Source organism: Prionailurus viverrinus, chromosome F2, assembly GCF_022837055.1.
Source record: "Prionailurus viverrinus isolate Anna chromosome F2, UM_Priviv_1.0, whole genome shotgun sequence".
In the NCBI taxonomy this organism is placed as follows: domain Eukaryota; kingdom Metazoa; phylum Chordata; class Mammalia; order Carnivora; family Felidae; genus Prionailurus; species Prionailurus viverrinus.
In genome coordinates, this window is record NC_062578.1 from 38,603,678 (window position 1) to 38,622,408 (window position 18,731).

Below are 18,731 nucleotides of genomic sequence, written 5' to 3' on the forward strand. Positions count from 1 at the left end.
TCAGAGGGACTTGAATGAACCTATGTGGCAGGTGCTGTTGGGAAGCTGGTTGATGGCTCCATCTCAAACCCTCTACCTTTGAACTCCTTTTGTGGAGAGTGGCCATGTGTCACAGTTCTGATCAGAGAAAATCTTTTGGATGGGGTTTCTGGAAAAACTTTTATTATTGTTTTAATATTAACTAATGTTAATAGCTGTCAGTTGACACTTCTTCAAAGCTTTGGACGCTTATATTTGAAAACAGAAAGCAACACAATGCTTAGAAAAAATCTAGCATTTTATAATTTTTTGTCTACACATTTGAGTATACAGGCAAGTTGTTGAAGAGTCAATTGGTTGAGTTTTTAAAACAAAAGAACATGTGTACATACGTGTATGTGTGAGTATGTGTGTAATAAAAAAATAAATAAAAGTAGTGAATGCTCTAAGCAACCTGAGAGAGGATATGTGAAAAAAAGAATTTGGGTTTTCTGTTCCTATAGCTGAACCAACATTTCTCACTATTTTTTTTCCTTTTTTTTTTTTTTTTCATTATTGTCCTCCTCCTGCTAGGAGATTTTTAGATATTTTCCCCCTAATAATTCCTCCCTACCCCATTACATTTTAGCACTAGAGAGAGAATGTACATGTTTATATTGTCAAGTAGGATTGAGCTGTGAGGGCCACAAGCAATTATAATATCTAAGATTGTTTTGCCTCCTCCATAAACTAATTTTCACCTCCTTAGGGATCATAACAGCCTTCACTATTGAAATGCATGAGCTGAACCAGCAGAGAACTTGAAAAAATACTTCCTACATTCTTACGTTTATACTTCATGGGCCAGATATGTGGGAGAGTTTTCAAACTTCTGAGAGAATCTTAGAATCAGCACAGATGTTGAGATAGCTTTCTTGAAATCCTTGAAATACTTTTAGCCCTGGGAAAATTCTGTCTACTTTGGGAAGCTGTATTTTCAGTCCTTTAACCCAGTACAGGAGGCGTCTATCTCCCATTGCTGCCATTCCCAAACACATCTTCTGAAAGTTTGCAGATCAGAAATCAGAATTAGGGTGATGTAAGTTTAATCATTTCAGAAAAAAACTTTTGAAATATCTTTTCACTGTGGATTACTTGGAAAATAGAGATAAGCAAAAAGAAAAGCAAAATGACCTATAATGCAAGCATACTGGGGCCGAGGGAAAGCGCCAGGGAAACCAAATTAACATGTTGGTTTATTTTTTCCTATTCTTCCAGTTTTGTTTTTTTTTGGGGGGGGGAGGAGGGACAGGGGTGTCTGTGAATGCATGTGTGTACATGCACATGTAGATTTTTTTTAATGGAATAGTCATATATGCTAATGTGTTAGTATTATTAGTATTACTCATGCATATTAGTGTATTATTTATATATACATGTTTTATAATCTGCCTTTTCAATTTTTATTTAAAAAAATTTTCCCATTTCTTAAAGTATTTCCCTTCCTTTCTATTTCTTTCTTTCTTTTTTTTTCCCCATTGGGTATCTAGATTTATTGTGGACATTTGACTTAATTATTGAATTTTTTTTGCTTGGCCTAGTTTGTGTTAACTTTTTTTTGAGTTACACTTGACATTAGTATCAGGTGTACAATGTTATGTTAGTTTCAGGTGTATGACATAGTGATTCAACCATACCTCTCTATTTCTAATGGATGCATCATATTGATATTGTTTATATTAAAGCAGTCTCCTATTTTTTGACAAGTAGGAGATTTAAACCTGTGTGCCACAATTAAGATGTTTCAATGAATATCATTGTAGCTAATCTTTGTACATACCATTAATTACTCCCTTAGGAAAGATTCTTTGAAATGTAATTGCTAGATCAAAATTATGCATACTTTAACTGCTTTGATGAATGTTGCCAAATTTTGCTTCAGAAAGCCCAACATTTCCAAGTTTTAAAGTTGGTTCTTATTCTTGCTTTAAGCAATATTTCACATACCTCTTTAAAGATATTAATTATACTAATTACTTTTGAGTCTTGTTTTATTAGCTCTATTTCTTCTGGTATAAGTTCTTACCTCTTATTTTCAGGTAATTTTATTTTTAAACTTTCGTCTTATTTTTGAATTTGGAACACAAGATTCCTGAGAGCTGGCAGCTGTCTTTGCAGTTCACCTTATTGGACAAGATAAAGTTATTACAGGAGTTTGTATTGGTCAATGACACTACAGAAATACTTAAAAATATTCCAGCAGGTATAATGCATTCTGATAGCTGCTTATTCTTCCCTTGTGTTGCCAGCCACTCAGGGTCCCTCTTACTTCTTTCTATTCAAAGCACTGCTCCTATTAGGTGTATAGGTGTGCAGGATTCAGGGAAAGGAAGTTTGGAGATGGGAGGTGGAGTGTGGCTGTGGGATAAGAATGGGTGAATGAGCCCAGTGTCTACCTGCTTCTGAAAGAGTACAGTAATCCTCCTGTCTGTTGTTTCACTACCCATTCTTTTCTGGAGACCTCTACTGCCTTTGTGTACTGAGTTCCTTCATTTCTATTTGTGTGTGTGCGTGTGTGTGTGTGTGTGTGTGTGTGTGGAGGGAATTTTTTCTGGGGTTTTCATATCATCCTGGGTTGATACTTCCTTATTCAAGTGATACTATCTACACATGATTTCTGTTCCTATGAGGATTTCTCTTCCTGTATTTAAGTGACTATTCTTTATTTTAGAAGGTATCTTTGTGTCATTTCTAGGATTTGTCGTGGGACAAGGATATTGCTGATTGTGCTATCTTACCATCTTGAAACTGGAAGTACTTATATCAGTTTGCTAATACATTTGCAGCATGTGAAATGCCTTTACTCTTGCCTGGTAGAGCTTAAATAAGGAAGACAAAATACTGGCTGATCCTAACAAGCCAGAAAAACAATAAACGTGACTTGCTAAATGGACTACATGTTGGTATAGTACCTAATTTTTCTAGAATGCTTTAAAGTTTATTAAGTATTTTATACTTCCTCATTTGATCTTCACAGTCATTGAGGGGGGTATTGTTATGTTTATACATTAAGAACAGTCTCAGATACTTTAAATGACTTGTACAAAGAAGTTGTGTGGGGGCGCCTGGGTGGCGCAGTCGGTTAAGCGTCCGACTTCAGCCAGGTCACGATCTCGCGGTCCGTGGGTTCGAGCCCCACGTCAGGCTCTGGGCTGATGGCTCAGAGCCTGGAGCCTGTTTCCGATTCTGTGTCTCCCTCTCTCTCTGCCCCTCCCCCGTTCATGCTCTGTCTCTCTCTGTCCCAAAAATAGATAAACGTTGAAAAAAAATTAAAAAAAAAAAAAAAAAAAAAAAAAAAAAAAGAAGTTGTGTGGAGGACTTGGATTTGAACCAGTTCCCGGCCTTTGAGGACAATGCTTTCTCTGTTCTATTACCACATATAGATTGAGTTATATGAAGAGCTTAAAAGAAAGGGTGTTTTAGTTAAAATAACAGTGAATTAAGAGAAGGTAAAGAAAAGCATTCAAGAATTCTTGAAACATTGATATCTAATATGAATAAAGAACAAAGGTATGCTGAGTGGAATTAAAGGTGTTACACCTTTGAGGAGCTTTACTTAAAACCACATTGGGGCTTGCGTGGAAACCAATGCAGAAGCTACAAATTGGCATTCTTTCTTCAGTTCTCATCAAGAATTTGGCCACTAAAATTTTAATTTCCTGTCAGAATAAAAAAATGGAAGACCAAAGATCTCACAATTGGTTTTCAAACCATAAACAGCTTTCACAAAATCTTTGAATATCTTTCTTCTGGTTCACTACTCTGAATTGTTGCCTGGTCTGAATAAATTTTAAGATGGAATTCTTCAGTTTAAATTGTAGAATATTTCAGGGCAGAGGTTGGGAACTTTGATTTCTTTGTTATTCCCCAAGGAAAGTGCCTTTTATAGTTTAGTTACTGCTGATTACTGCTTTTTATCTGTACCTAGGTCTGTGAGATTTACAATTATGGGTGAAAGAACATCACTAGGTATACGGCTTCCCTATCCTGTGGAGAGATACTAATTACATAATTTTCTTTCAAAAGCCTGAAACTGTTTTTAAAGAGTAACTAAGGTTTGAAAGTCTTAGTTAGATTGAGAGGAGGGAGAAGTCAATTTTTATGTTTTACAAAGAAGGATTCACATTAAAGTACCCAAGAAGGTTATTTGGAGCAATTCAGAAACAGTGGAGAGAATCATTTATCTGTTGAAGGTGGGACAAGAAAATTCTATGACATGTTGAAATTGGTATATGTGTTTTATTTTGGCTCTTTGGTTACAACATAAATAGAAACTAAAGTTACATAGAGAAGATGTAATGAAGAGAATTTCACAGGTATTTAAGAAGGAGCTACAGTAAGGCTGGGCAGAGCCCAAAGGTATTGGAATGAATGTTCTCAGCTCAAAGAGCATCTGGGATCTTCAGTGGCATGAACTATTAGGTCATCACACTTGTTGCAATTGGTTGGTATAATATTGGAATAATGTGGCCATATTCCAAATGCTGCTCTGCTTATACCTTGGTTCCAGTCTCCTATAAATTCAACATACACATAGCCTACTGTGGAGTCTCCAGGTCCTTGACGTAATAACTGTTCTATTCCAGCTTCCAGAACTCAATTGCAAATTATTTCCATATTTCTTGGTTTAAATTCCCAAGAGAGTATTTGATTAGGCAAGCCTGTTGGATTTCAGATGATTGGATCAGGCCTATGATTAGCTTTCTTTGGCTCAAGAGTCAAGCCCCTGTTCAAATGTCCAAGTAGTAAAACCATACCATGTAAAATCTGTAGGTAGCAGACTCCCTGGGTAGTGGTAGAAGATGGGTGTTGGGGAAGCATCCGCAGAGTAGGAAAAGTTTGGTGGTCCCAGTATAAATTTCAGTGGAGCTGAAATTTAAATAAGGCAGTTTGATTCCGAAGTCTGTCGTCCTAAACCCATACATGTCATATACTAAGTCCTGCACTAGGAACTGGGAATATAATAGTGAGGAACCAGATAGGATCTCTGCTCTCTCAGAGCTGCAGTATAGTGGGAGACATATTAATCAAGTAATTAACATTATGAATGTATAATTACATACTGAAATCAGTACACTAAAAGAAAGAACCCACTGGTCTGTGAGAGAAAACAGAAGCCTGGCTCAACAGATTGGTTAAGGAAGGCATCCTGGAGGAGGTGACAGCTGAGAGCTGAAGAGTGAGTAGGAATCAATTAAGTGAAAGGAAAAGACATATTTCAGACAGATGACAAGTATGTGGAAAGGGCTTGGAGGGAACATGGATGTTCAGGGAACTGGAGATAATTTAGTGTGGCTGGAGCTCAGAGATTGGATGAGAGGAGGCCATGGCCAAAGAATATAGGATATGGTAAGGATTTTGATCTTTATTTGAAGAGCAACACAAATCTCAAAGGATTTTAGGCAGGAAGTGACATAATCAGATTTGCATTTTGAAAAGATCATTCTGTCTGAAGTGTGGAAGACGTACTGGAGGAGATCAGAGGGAACGTTGGGTGGACTTCTGGTAGTTCTTTACCAAAGCCAAGTAAAAAATTGTGGTAGCTTCGTCTAAGGTGGTAGTAGTAGGAGTGGAAAGACCTGAATGGATTCCTGGGATGTTTAAGAGGTAAATTTGGAAATGGTGATGGGCTAGTAAGCTTTTTGTGGTCTGGGATAGAAAACACTGGAAAAAGACAAGCCTCAGGAGAGCAGATCATGAGTTCAATCTTGAACATGGTGAGTTTGACTTGTATTTAAGACATTCAAGTGAAGATTTTGAGTAGGCAGTTGGCTATCATGTGTGGAACCAGAGTCATTGGCACAGAGATTTAATTGAAATTGTGGATTTGGGTAAAATTGCCTAGGGAAAAGAAAATAAAGTGAAAAGAAAATGTGGTGAGCTCTGTGGTGGACTCTTTCATGGTTGGGCAAAGAATGATAGGCCCGCAAAGAAAAAATAGAATTAATGTTGGCTAGCATACTGAATAGAGGAGAATTTCTGGCAACCACTAAGAGCATTTTGGAAGTTGGTGACTATGATTCCTGTGTACCCTAATGTGTGACTCTGCAAATGGGACTTCTTTATTTGGGTGCAGAGATAGGGAAAACTGATGGCAGGGATGACCCAGGGTTTTGTTTCCCTAAACATAGGGAATTAAAAGACAGAGGGCAGAGGATTCAGGTATGTCCTATAACTTACCAGGTCATTTTTTTTTAATGTGGGAAAAGATTTTTAAATTTTAAATAATTCTGAGAAACATACTTTGTGTATAAACATTTGTTCCCATTTCAAATATTTATTTTGGGTGAATTCCTAGTAGTAGAATTAACAAAGAGTAAGAATAAGAATAAGAATTTTAAGCTTTTTGATGACATTGCAAATTTGCTCACAAACTGATTGCCCCAATCTTGTTTACATTGGGCAGTGGGTGTTCTAATTTTAATTTTTAATTTTTTCTGTAGATGGATCTAAGAAGCTACTTTATTTATTTTCATTGAAGTATAATTAACATACAATGTTATCTTAGTTTCAGGTGTACAATATAATGATTCAGCAAATCTGTACATTACTCAGTGCTCATCACCGTAAGGGTACGCTTAATCTCCTTTGTCTATTTCACCCATCTCCCCACCCACCTCCTAATTTTTATTGTTTGCATTTTGGTAGGCAGAATAAATGTATTCCCCCAAATTTTACTTTTTGTTACTCTCTTTCAGTTGCTTTGTGTCTTGAGTAATTTTTTTGGTTAAGGTAGTTAGCTCATGCATGTGAGAATACCTTTCCATTGTCTTTGTGCATTAATGAAAACTTTTCTGGCTGTTGAATCTGAACTCCTAAATGTATGAGTCCATTTTATTCTGAATTTTAATGGTATGGACAGATCTGAGACCAGAATGCCAAGAAGAGGTGCAGAATTTCTGGAAAAAAAGCCAACATTGCCAGAGTGGAGGGATAAATAGAGAAAGTGAGAGAATGAATGCTCAGGGTCAAAGATGGTGCAGGGTCCAATCATAAGAATCATATAAGCCAGTGTGAGGAATCTTGTGTTTCATCTTGAGTGAGATGAGAACCCCTGGATGGTTTTGAGCAAGGGAGTGATGTGATCTAATTTCCATTGTAAGGAGATCACACCATTGGGGATGGAGCACACAGGGCCTCGTGGAAACAAAATCCTGTTTCCCTGCTGGTTCTCAGGTGGTATGAGGACAAAAGTGGGGTCTAAAGCAGGTGTGGGATGGGGATTGTGAGAAGATACAAACAAGCCCTTGCAGACCAGTTGTTCATTTTACAGTGATATTTAGACCAAGAGTCCTGACAAGGACTCTGGAGCCACTGTCCCATCAGCTTTAAGGCCAAGTGTAGTGAAGGCAGGCAGGAAGGGGCTTGAGCTTGGGGACCTTTGGTCGCTTCTCCCTGGCCAGAATTGAGGAAGGGGTGTGTGTGTGTGTGTGTGTGTGTGTGTGTGTGTGTGTGTGTTTAGAGCCTGGAGTTTAGTTATCTCCTCCTTCCAGGCTTCTCTTGGCCTCCTCTCTTCAACTCCTTCTAAGGGTCTTCTCTTGGGACAAGTATCCAGCAGATACTAAAGGATCCTCACTTGAGGTCACTTTGTGCCTGTTTTCACTCCCACTTGTACAGGGTGTGTGAGACAAGGGTTCCCAGAAGAGAGTTTTTGGCTTTCTTATGTTCAGATGATATCATCAGCCTACTCATTACACAATTCTGATTAGATATGAAGTGTATCACTTATTTTCTTGAATTTCTCATTGGTCACAAATCTTATTCATGTCCCTTTTAGAATTGTTAACATATATTTTTTTGAATGCCATAGCCCCACACTTAAAATCTTTTCCTCTTTGCAAGTTAGGCTTTAGCTTATTTAGAAATTCTAATTCTTCCTAATGGGTAACCCCATGAGTTCTGAAATGGTCTGAAGAGTCCATATTAATTTGCTGTTAGCCTACTTATCACTCCTGGTTTGGTCATTATTAAATCCTAGCCTCCCTTCTCCTTGTTTACATTAACGGTGTTCTTGCTACACCAGATCCTTCTGATCTCCCTCACTACTTTAGGCTAGTGGAAGCAACAGAAGGACTTGCTGAATGTATACATTGTTCCTGAGGCATGGGGCTTTGGAGGAACAGTTACCACAATTGACCACTTGTGGAGAAGGAGGCCTTTGAAAATTTTGAGTTTCCAGGGAGAGCTGTGGGTACCTGGGGATATCTGAGAAGACATTTGTTAATATAGCAATTATTTACTGGGCATCAGCTATGCTCAAAGTACTGAATTTAGAAGTTGCATTTATAGGCACTTAAGATTTCATTCTTAAAGAGACAAAAGCCTGGTAGATGAAGATAGACTTTTCAACAATGATTATTTCATAGTGTTTGTAGGTGGTATGATTTATATATAAGGCCCAAGGAGTGGACGTGGAAACATTTGGCAGAAGCCAGAGAAGCTTAGGTGGGTGATATTTTCATTTTGAAGAAGTGTTCCAGGAATGGGGTGAGAAGAAGGCGCAGCATTAGTAATAACTGTGAGATAAGACACAGGCCTCTTGTGAGACCCCTAAGTACCTTGGGATGGCTGGCATGTAAGGGCAAAGGTTGAGCTTACCAGGATATAGGGTTGGAGAAACCAGCTGAGGAGAGCCAATTATGACATACTAAGGATTTTGAATTCATTCTGTGGACAAAAGAGAACATTGAAAATTTTTCAGCAGGATTGTATTATGATCAAATTCTTATTTTAAAAGACAATTTTGGCAGCAGAGGTTTGCATGGAGACTAATTTGAGTACTACTGCAATAATTCATGTAGGTTGAAGGCCTTAAGGCAGAGTGTTAGTGGCTGGGGTCGGAAGTAGGAGGAGATTCTGCAGAAGTAGTGAGGAGGTTGGTGGGAGAGCGAGATGGAAAGAAAGGATAGATTCCAGAAGTTTCAAGAAGGTAGAACTGACAGAACATGGCGGGAGATTTGATGTGGCTGATCAGGAAAAGGAAAGAGGAAAATTTGGAGGAAACATGAGTTCAGTTTCAGATGTTAGACTTTTTAGTCATTGTGGGACTTCCAGCAGGAGATTTTTCATAGACACCCAAATATTTGAGAGAATTACTCAGGAAGTTCATTTGTAAAGGTGGTTGATACAAGCAACCTTCAGCTTGTGGTGCCTGGGTGGCTCAGCCAATTAAGCAACCAGCTCTTGGTTTTGGTTCAGGTCATGATCTCATGGTTTGTGAGTTTGAGCCCCATGTTGGGCTCTATGCTGACAGTGCAGACTCTGCTTGGGATTCTCTGTCTCCCTCTCTCTCTGCCCCTCCTCCACTCACACTTTCTCTGTCTCAAAATGAATAAATAAACTTTAAAAAAAACAAGGAACCTTCAGCGCAGAGCACCTTGAATCCTTGATTTTAACGAGTTTTTCAGTGTTTACTTCAACAAACCACCTCCACTCTCACGTCTGGATCTTTTCTTCTTTTTTGTTAAAGTTTATTTATTTTTGAGAGAGGGAGGGGGAGACAAAGAGGGGGGCAGAGAGAGAGGGAGAGAGAGAATCCCAAGTAGGATCCACGTTGCCAACATAGAGCCTTATGTGGTGCTCGATCTCACGAATTGCAAGATGATGACCTGAGCTGAAACCAAGAGTGGGACACTTAACCAAACTGAGCCACTCAGGTGCCCCTTATGTCTGGATCTTAACATCATCTTCATCTGCTCTAAATTGGAAGAATTACAGTCCAAGATGGCAGTTTGAGCACTGGTTCCTTCTATGTTCCAGTTCCCTATTGCTTTATAGCCATATCTTTTCTTCTGGGTCACTGAGACTTCACATCCCTTTACTTCTCCTTTTACTCCTGGTTAACTGAAACATTGTACTATCATTTCTTTTTCTATCTAGTCTAGATCATAAAGTCCAAATCATTTGCTCTTTAGTACATGCAATGCATTCATTCCCTTGCTTTCTGATGCACAATTCTCAGTGTTGGATCTGGGCTACTAAGTGCTAAATGGAAGCACAAAATATATGGACGGGAAAAACCACAACTGTGTGGATTCCAGTAGGTCATCCCTCAGCACCTCTGTCTGTGGCCAGGTTTCTCTTCAAAAACCTGTAGCATATTCCCAGCTTTCACCACCTTCTTCATGCCTTTTTCCACAATGACACCTTGCTTCACAACTCAGTTAACAGATGGTCTTACTCTTTATTTTTAAGACAAAATTGAAGGCATCATGTCTGATTCCTTCAGTGATCCAAACCTGCACCTTCAAACTTATCCATGCCTACATTTATACCTCCTTTCCTGTGGCCACAGAGGAAGAAATAATGCAAAGATGTTAGTATTCAAAGGTCATTTTGTGTTCACCTGATCGTTATTATTTCAATTATCCTTTTTCTCTCCTTTACATTAATCTATGTTGGCATTTACCTTCTACATGCTCAAGTGACCCTTATCTTAGAAAAGTAAAAAAAAAAAAAACCCTCATTTTAACCTTTATTCCTCTGCAGCTGCCAGTCCCTTCTCCAGATATGACAGGTCAGTGAATGCTTATGATGTTCCAACTTCAACACTACTTTGGACCTGATAATTCTTTGTTGTTGGGGCTGTCCTATGCATTGTAGGATGCCTAGCAGCACCCCTGGCCTTTGCTAATTAGATGCCAGCAATACTTCCCCTTACCCAGTTATGACAACCAAAAATGTCTGTAAATCTCTGTTGTGGTGGAGGGGCAAAATTGTTTCAGTTGAGATAAAACTCATAACTCTTTTTAAAAAAACTTTTTTTAGTGTCTATTTATTTTTGAGAGACAGAGAGAGACAGAGCATGAGTGGAGGAGGAGCAGAGAGAGAGGGAGACACAGAATCCCAAGCAGGCTCCTGGCTCTGAGCTGTCAGCACAGAGCCCAACGTGGGGTTGGAACCCACGAACCGTGAGATCATGACCTGAGCCGAAGTTGGATGCTTAATTGACTGAGCCAACCAGGCGCCCCGTAAAAAAAAATTTTTTTAACGTTTATTCATTTGTGAGAGAGAGAGAGAGAGACAGAACATGAGTGGGGGAAGGGCACAGAGAGAGAATGGGAGACACAGGATCCAAAGCAGGCTCCAGGCTCTGAGCTGTCAGGACAGAGCCCAGCTGGGGCTCAAACTCAGAAACCACGAGATCATGACCTGAGCTGAAGTCGGCTGCCCAACTGACTGAGCCACCCAGGTGCCCCAAAACTGATAGCTCTTTTTGAGTAAGCACGTGCAAAGAGACTCTGACAAGCTGTAACAACATTTTACTAATAGAAAATAATGTAACTGATTTTGCTACTGGACAAAAATATTGTTCTATTAAGTTACTAGGCTGACAGGAAATCCAGTAGTGAACAGAAAGAGAGGGTACAAAAAATGTTTTTTTCTGAATATTCTGGGGAATATTCAGAGTGGACATTGAGAGATTTTGTCACTTTGCAAAACACATGCTAATGAATTTCAGTAATTAATTTCATTAGGATCACCTCCTTTTAAATTTTTTTTTCTACGTTTTTATTTATTTTTGGGACAGAGAGAGACAGAGCATGAACGGGGGAGGGGCAGAGAGAGAGGGAGACACAGAATCGGAAACAGGCTCCAGGCTCCGAGCCATCAGCCCAGAGCCTGACACGGGGCTCGAACTCCCGGACCGCGAGATCGTGACCTGGCTGAAGTCGGACGCTTAACTGACTGCGCCACCCAGGCGCCCCAGGATCACCTCCTTTTAAAATATGTGTGGTAAGTTAGCAAACTGAATAACTCATTACCATGTATGATGGAAGTGTAGTGACAGGATTTGAAGGAAGAAAAGCATGATTTCATATAGAGAAATGTATGCTCTTTGAAGCACAGTTCAACTTGAAATGAAGTTAATGATGTTTACACATACCAAGATATTCAAGTTTGTATCTGTTTTGAAAAAAGTGGCTATGAGTTTGGTTATAAATTATGGACTGTTGTTCTTTAGGACAGAAAGGAAACTATGATGGTTCCGTTAAGCACAGGGAGTGCTTTCTTCATTTCAACACACTCAGCACTGACTGGGGGCTACCATTGGATTCAACTGTCTAGGTTGCTCCCTTATGGTGGGCAACATAGGAAGCTGCGTTAGGAAAGGCAGAATGTCTGTGGTGGGACCAGGAGACAAGGTGATTCCAACATGGCCTTGAGCTCTGTGTTTTATTTCAAAATCTTGTCTGTGTTGTAGAGATTTCTGGAGACTTTTGAGACCTAGTGACATGACACGCTGGAAAGATGTTTTAAATCAATTATTTTAGTTTATTAAATGCTTGCTATGTTTCAAACCCTAGGCAGAATTCAGGGAACTATCTGTAACTTTCCTGTAAGTGTGAGACACAGCGGTGTGATGATGTCAGCGCATCCTGGCTCATAAGAACCAATTTTCCATATTTCTCCCCAGCTCTGTGTTTTGTGACTGTAATCGCCATGGTAGAAGTAGTTATACTAAGGAATAAGGAACCAAAATATGCCACAAATCAGGGCTTTAAAAAAATTATATTCTTTCCAGAGAACTGTTTTACCAGCACACCACCAAAGATGGGTCTTCTTTTTTTTCCATTTCAAAGCTGAAACTGAAGTTCAGGAAAGTAATTCCCTAAAGTGAGTTTAACTTTGAAAACCACATGAGTTCCTGGGAGGCAAGGCACACTATTAGTATGAGAGAATCCCTTATTTTTCTACTCAAATGGTAGAGTCCAGTTGAGGTTAGGTTTTATTCATAGGGCGTTTTGATTTTCCTTTGTTTCTCTTACCTTTCTTACTGAACATAAATGGGTCATGGTTCACAGTCTTTCAGACCTGGATTTTGGTGTAAATTAGAATGTTATTTTTCATCATACTTGGTTTTCTAACAAATACATTATTTGCAAAATATTCCCAGCATTTGATTATTTAACTAACCCCTATTCTATTACTAATCAGTTCTGTTATCCTCAACAAGTTTCCTCTGCTGTCTAGTATTGGGGATGCCACCAGGGACCTCTAAGGTCAATGCCATTCATTCCAGCATGAAGACCTTTATGCTTTTAACAATAGAATATTTCCATGTGAAAATACTAACATGGAATATAAGTTCTAAATAAAGTAAGATGAGCCTCAAAAGTGAAGTTTGTTATTTTATGATGAAATGAAGTTTTTATTTTGTTTTGAAAGTTTCAGAACCTGAAGCTGAGGGAATTCTACTGTGAAGGAAACCCTCTGTTCCTGAAGGAGCCAGTTACCGCTGTACAACAGGATGATGTCTGGAGTCTACAGGTGAAGCCTTATACCATTCACACAGCTCTTGAAACTAAAGCTATGATTTAAGTTTTAAAGAGTTTTCTTTTAAAGCATTCTTGCCAAACTGGTAAATGATTACAGCAACCCTAGTCCATTGGCAATGTGGATCCTAGACATAATCTCTTTGACTGGCTTATAGAATCCAATGTAATACTGATTTCTAGAGTGACCAAATTTGGAGAAATGGAAACATTTTATTGGATGAAAAGAAAAAAGAGGAAGTTATTTTCACTTTAACCTTCCAAGTATTTTTTCAGTATTATTTAAAGGGTGTATTTGATTTGTTTTTACCATGGTTTTTGCCTCTTCCTTCCCATTTTCACTTGTCCCTGTTTCTACTGGATAAAGGAATCTGACCCAGAAATCATGTTCACTTTAATCAGACAAATTGATGATATTAAAATATGGAATAGAAGAGCATAGTAGAGGACTCTCTTTGTGTGTTTTTTAGTGACAGATGAATTAAGATTGCAGATCTTCCCACAGTTGAGTATGAGTCTCCATCATGAATTTGGACTTCTCCGATTCTAAGTACTTAACAGGAATGAACTAATTTATGATTTAGTCCTCCGATAACCTTAAAAAGTAGTGCCATTATTGTCCCCCTTTTACTGATAAACTGAGATCAGGGTAAGTTAAATAACTTATCCATGTTCACAGAGCTAGTATGTGTTAGTATCATGATGCCAACCTAAAAGCTGGGCTTCAGAATCCATGCTTGGAAAACTCCATTGTCTTAGAAAGAGTCTGCTGGAAGGTGAGGGAAAGGGAAACAGGGCTAGTCCCTTTCTGGAGGAGGGTCTGGTTTGTGGAGGGGACCGAATGAGCAGTCAACCCAATGTGGCAGTAGTTTCATTGGGATCCCTTGAGGGCAAGAATGTTGCTGTGTGTCCAGCATGAAGATGCAGAGTGAGAGAGAAGTATTCTTCCCCCTTTTCTTTCTTTTTTTTTTTTTTAAATTTTTTTTTAACATTTATTTATTTTTGAGACAGAGAGAGACAGAGCATGAACGGGGGAGGGTCAGAGAGAGAGGGAGACACAGAATCTGAAACAGGCTCTAGGCTCTGAGCTGTCAGCACAGAGCCCGACGCGGGGCTCGAACTCACAGACCGTGAGATCATGACCTGAGCCGAAGTCGGACGCTTAACCGACTGAGCCACCCAGGCGCCCCTCTTCCCCCTTTTCTAAAACTATAAGGACCCAGGAGCACAAGAATTTTATGCAGGCATGCGCGTGCGTGTGCACACACACACACACACACACACACGCACAGTTGAACCTTCAACAACATGGGGGTTAGGAGCACAAATCCCCAGGGAGTCAAAAATCCATGCATAAATTTTGATTCCTGCAAAACTTAACTACTAATAGTCTACTGTTGATGGAAGTCTTACCAGTAACATAAAGAGTTGATTTACATATTAACACACAACAAATAGGTGTTAATGTATATATGTATTATGTACTGTATTCTTACAATAAAGTAAGCTAGAGAAAAGTGAAGGTTAAGAAAATCATAAAGAAGAGAAAATACATTTATACTACTATGTTGTATTTATTGAAAAAAAATCATTGGTTTTGAAAAGCAGAGGGACTTAACATTGTGAGTTTTTATAATCAGTGCGGCTTAACTCCTGGAACTTTAAAAATCAGCAGCTTGGGTCTGGGGGAACCAAAGGGTGGTAGAAAACTGGTTCCCTGCCCTTAAAGAGACTGCAGTATAACAAACAGCCCCAGTGATATGGCATAGAAGCTGCGGTTTGAAAAACACCAGGGGTATGGGAAGGCTATTTGTTTACTTATCTCAGAGCCTCTGCAGCAGGGGCAGGGATCTTTAGGAGACTTTTATAAGAACAAAAGAGCTGACAGGCTCTATTTCCCTCCCCCACCCCCTAGCCTAGATACATGGAGACCTGCAGGAACCAGTACAGTGTGAACACTACCTGGCTTGCTAACAGTGTACCCCATACCCATGAAGTTCTGCAGACTCACCCCTCTAGCCCCAGTCTCCCCGGGGAGTTTTCCAAAGTGACTACAGGTCCCCTGACACAGTGGACCTGCACAAAACTTGCTAACACTGTGCACACCACCCTCGCATTCTCCTATTGACCCACCTCCACCAACCTGTCCTCCACAGGAGTCCAGAGGTGTGCCACAAGTGTGGCATTGTGCAAGCAGCCCCAGTAGGGGCCAGCACCACTCCAAAGTGACTTCTGTCCCAGGGAGTGTGGAAGATAACCACACATACCAGTTGAACTGCAGCTCCAGCAGTGGGCTAGGCCAGATATCTGGTCCCACTATAGGCCCCACCCACCAACAAAAGCCTCCTGGGGGACAACACAGGGAGAGTATCCTGCAGTTTGGTGCAACTGCATCTCTGCCCAAGGCAGCCCCAGATTGGTCCATTAACAACAGGGACCAAACCTTGCCAACAACAGGGAAAGTGAGCCATTGTTGGCAATTCCACTGAAGACAAATGCCGCTCAGCCACAAGAGTAGGGTGCACAAAATATATGTAGGAGACACCCTTGAAGCTCCAGATTCTGATGAACAGGAGACATTGCACTACAGGGCATCACAGGACATTTCCTTCATAAGGCCATACCTGCAAGAGCAGGAGACATAGTTGATCTTTCTAACACATAGATACAAAGAGACAAAATGAAAAGACAGAGAAATATGTCCAAAATGAAAGACCAGGACAAAATCATAAGAGAGCTAAACCAAATGGAGATGAGTAATATGCCTGGTAGATAATTTAAATTAATGGTCACAAAGATACTCACTGGGCCTGAGAAAAGAATGGAAGATCTCTGTGAGAACCTCAACAAAGGCAAAGAAAATGAAAAAGAACCTTTTAGAGATGAATTCAAAAGATGAAATTAAAAATACACTAGAGGAAATAGAGAATAGATTACAGGAAGCAGAAGCATGGATCAGTTGACTTGAAGGACAGAGTAATAGAAGGTAAACATGCTGAACAGGAGAAAGAAAAAGAGATTAGTAAAAATTGAGAATAGATTAAGGGGACTCAGCAACACCACCAAGCATAATAACATTCACATTATAAGGATACCAGAGGAGAAGAGAGAGAAAAGGAGGCAGAAAATATGTTTGCAGAAATAATAGCTGAAAACTTCCCAAATCTGGGGAAGGAAACTAGATCCGAATCTAGGCAGCACAGAAAGCCCCCAACAAAATCAGCCCCAGGAGGTCCACACCGAGAGCATTGTAATTAAAATGACAAAAAGTAGTGATAAAGAGAAAAATTTAAAAGCATCAAGAGAAGAGAAATCAGTTACATAGAAGGGAAACACCATAAATCTACGAGCTGATTTTTCAGCAGAAACTTTGTAGGCTGGAAGGGAGTGGCATGTTATATTCAAAGTGCTGAAAGGGAAAAAAACAACAACAACAAACCTTCCATCAGGAATACTCTATAGGAGAGTTAAAGAGTTTCCCAGGCAAACAACGGTTAAAGGAATTCATCACCACTAAACCAGTCTTGTAAGAAATGTTAAAGAGGAATTTTGAGTGGAAAGAAAACACTATAATATAAGCAAGAGTAAGAAAGATAGGATGGATAAAAGCAGCAAAATTAAATATATCTATAAAAATCAAAGGATTCATAAAATCAAAGAATGTGAAGTATGACACTATACACAAAAGACATGGAGGGGAGAGAAGTTAATATTTAGTGCTTTTTAGAATGGGTTCAAACTTAAGTGACCATCAACCTAATATAGACTGTTATATGCACAACATGTTATATATAAACCTAATGGTAATGACAAAACAAAAAACCAGTAATAGATGCACAAAAAATTTAAAAGAAAAAGGAATCTAAGTATAACACTAAAGAAAGCCTGCAAACCATGAGAGAAGAGAGCAAGAGAAGAAAGGGACAAGGAACAACTACAAAAACAGCTATAAATCAAGTAACAAAATGTCAATAAATACCTACCAGTAATTAATTTTTTTCATGTTTATTTATTTTGAGAGAGAGAGAGAGAGAGCATGTGTGCACACAAGTGGGGCAGGGGCAGAGAGAGAGAGAGAGAGAGAGACAGAGGGAGAGAGACAGGGACAGAGAGAATCCCAAGCAGGCTCCACACCATCATCACAGAGCCGGCTGTGGGGCTCAAATTCATGAACCATGAGATCATGACCTGAGTCAAAACCAAGAGTTTGACACTTAATCGACTAAACCATCCAGTTGCCCCGGTAAAGGAATTCAAATATATCACTAAAGAAAGCCAGCAAACCATGAGACAATAGAGGAAGAGAAGAAAGGAACAGAGAAGAACTACACAAACAACCATAAAACAAGTAACAAAATGTCAATAAATACATACCTACCAGCAATTAATTTGAATGTAAATGGACTAAACACTCTGATAAAAAGACATAGTGTGTCAGAATGGATTAGAAAGCAAGACCTTTCTATATGCTGCCTACCAGGGACTCATTTTAGACCTAAAGATACATGCAGATTGAAAGTGAAGGTGTGGAAGAACACTTATCATGCAAATCGAAAATAAAGCCAGGGTAGCAATATTTATATCAAACAATATAGACTTTAACACAAAAGTTGTAACAAGTGACAAAGAAGGACACTATATAATAATAATAAAGGGGGCAACGCAAAAAGAAGATATAACAATTGTAAATATTTATGCACCCAACACAAGAGCACCCAAATATATAAGGCAGCTATTAACAAACATGAAGTAATCAGTAGTAATACGATAATAGGGGGTTATTTAACATCCCACTTATACCAATGGACAGATCATCTAAACAGAAAATCAATAAGGAAAGAGGGGGGGCGCCTGGGTGGCGCAGTCGGTTAAGCGTCCAGCTTCAGCCAGGTCACGATCTCGCGGTCCGTGAGTTCGAGCCCCGCGTCGGCCTCTGGGCTGATGGCTCGGAGCCTGGAGCCTGTTTCTGATTCTGTGTCTCCCTCTCTCTCTGCCCCTCCCCCGTTCATGCTCTGTCTCTCTCTGTCCCAAAAATAAATAAACGTTGAAAAAAAAAAATTAATAAGGAAAGAGGGGCTTTGAATGATACATTGGCCCAGATGGATCTAATAGAAATATTCAGAACATCCCATCCTAAACAGCAGAATACACGTTCCTTTCAAGTGCACATAGAACATTCTCCAGAATAGATCACATGAGGCCATAAAAGAAGACTTAAAAAATTAAAAAAAAAATTGAAGTCATATAATGCATCTTTTCCAACCATAATGCTATGGAACTAGAAATCAACTACAATAAAAAATCTAGAAAGAACAAAAATGCATGGATGTTAACAATGAGTGGATCAACCAAGAAATCAAAGAGGAAATAAAAAAAATACATGGAGACAAATGAAAATGAAAACACAATGGTCCAAAATTTGGGGAATGCAGAAAA

The 18,731-nt window shown here is 39.3% G+C and overlaps 1 protein-coding gene across 3 annotated transcripts in view; it reads left to right on the forward strand.

The window, feature by feature from the left end:
* The window catches only part of LRRC69 (leucine rich repeat containing 69), an 81,758-nt gene that overhangs the window by 46,062 nt on the left and 16,965 nt on the right, over window positions 1-18,731 (forward strand). For all 3 annotated transcript variants that reach the window (XM_047841995.1, XM_047841996.1, XM_047841997.1), the window contains one exon: window positions 13,189-13,290. In XM_047841995.1, the coding sequence (XP_047697951.1) occupies window positions 13,189-13,290 (102 nt within the window). The remainder of the gene's footprint in view (window positions 1-13,188; window positions 13,291-18,731) is intronic.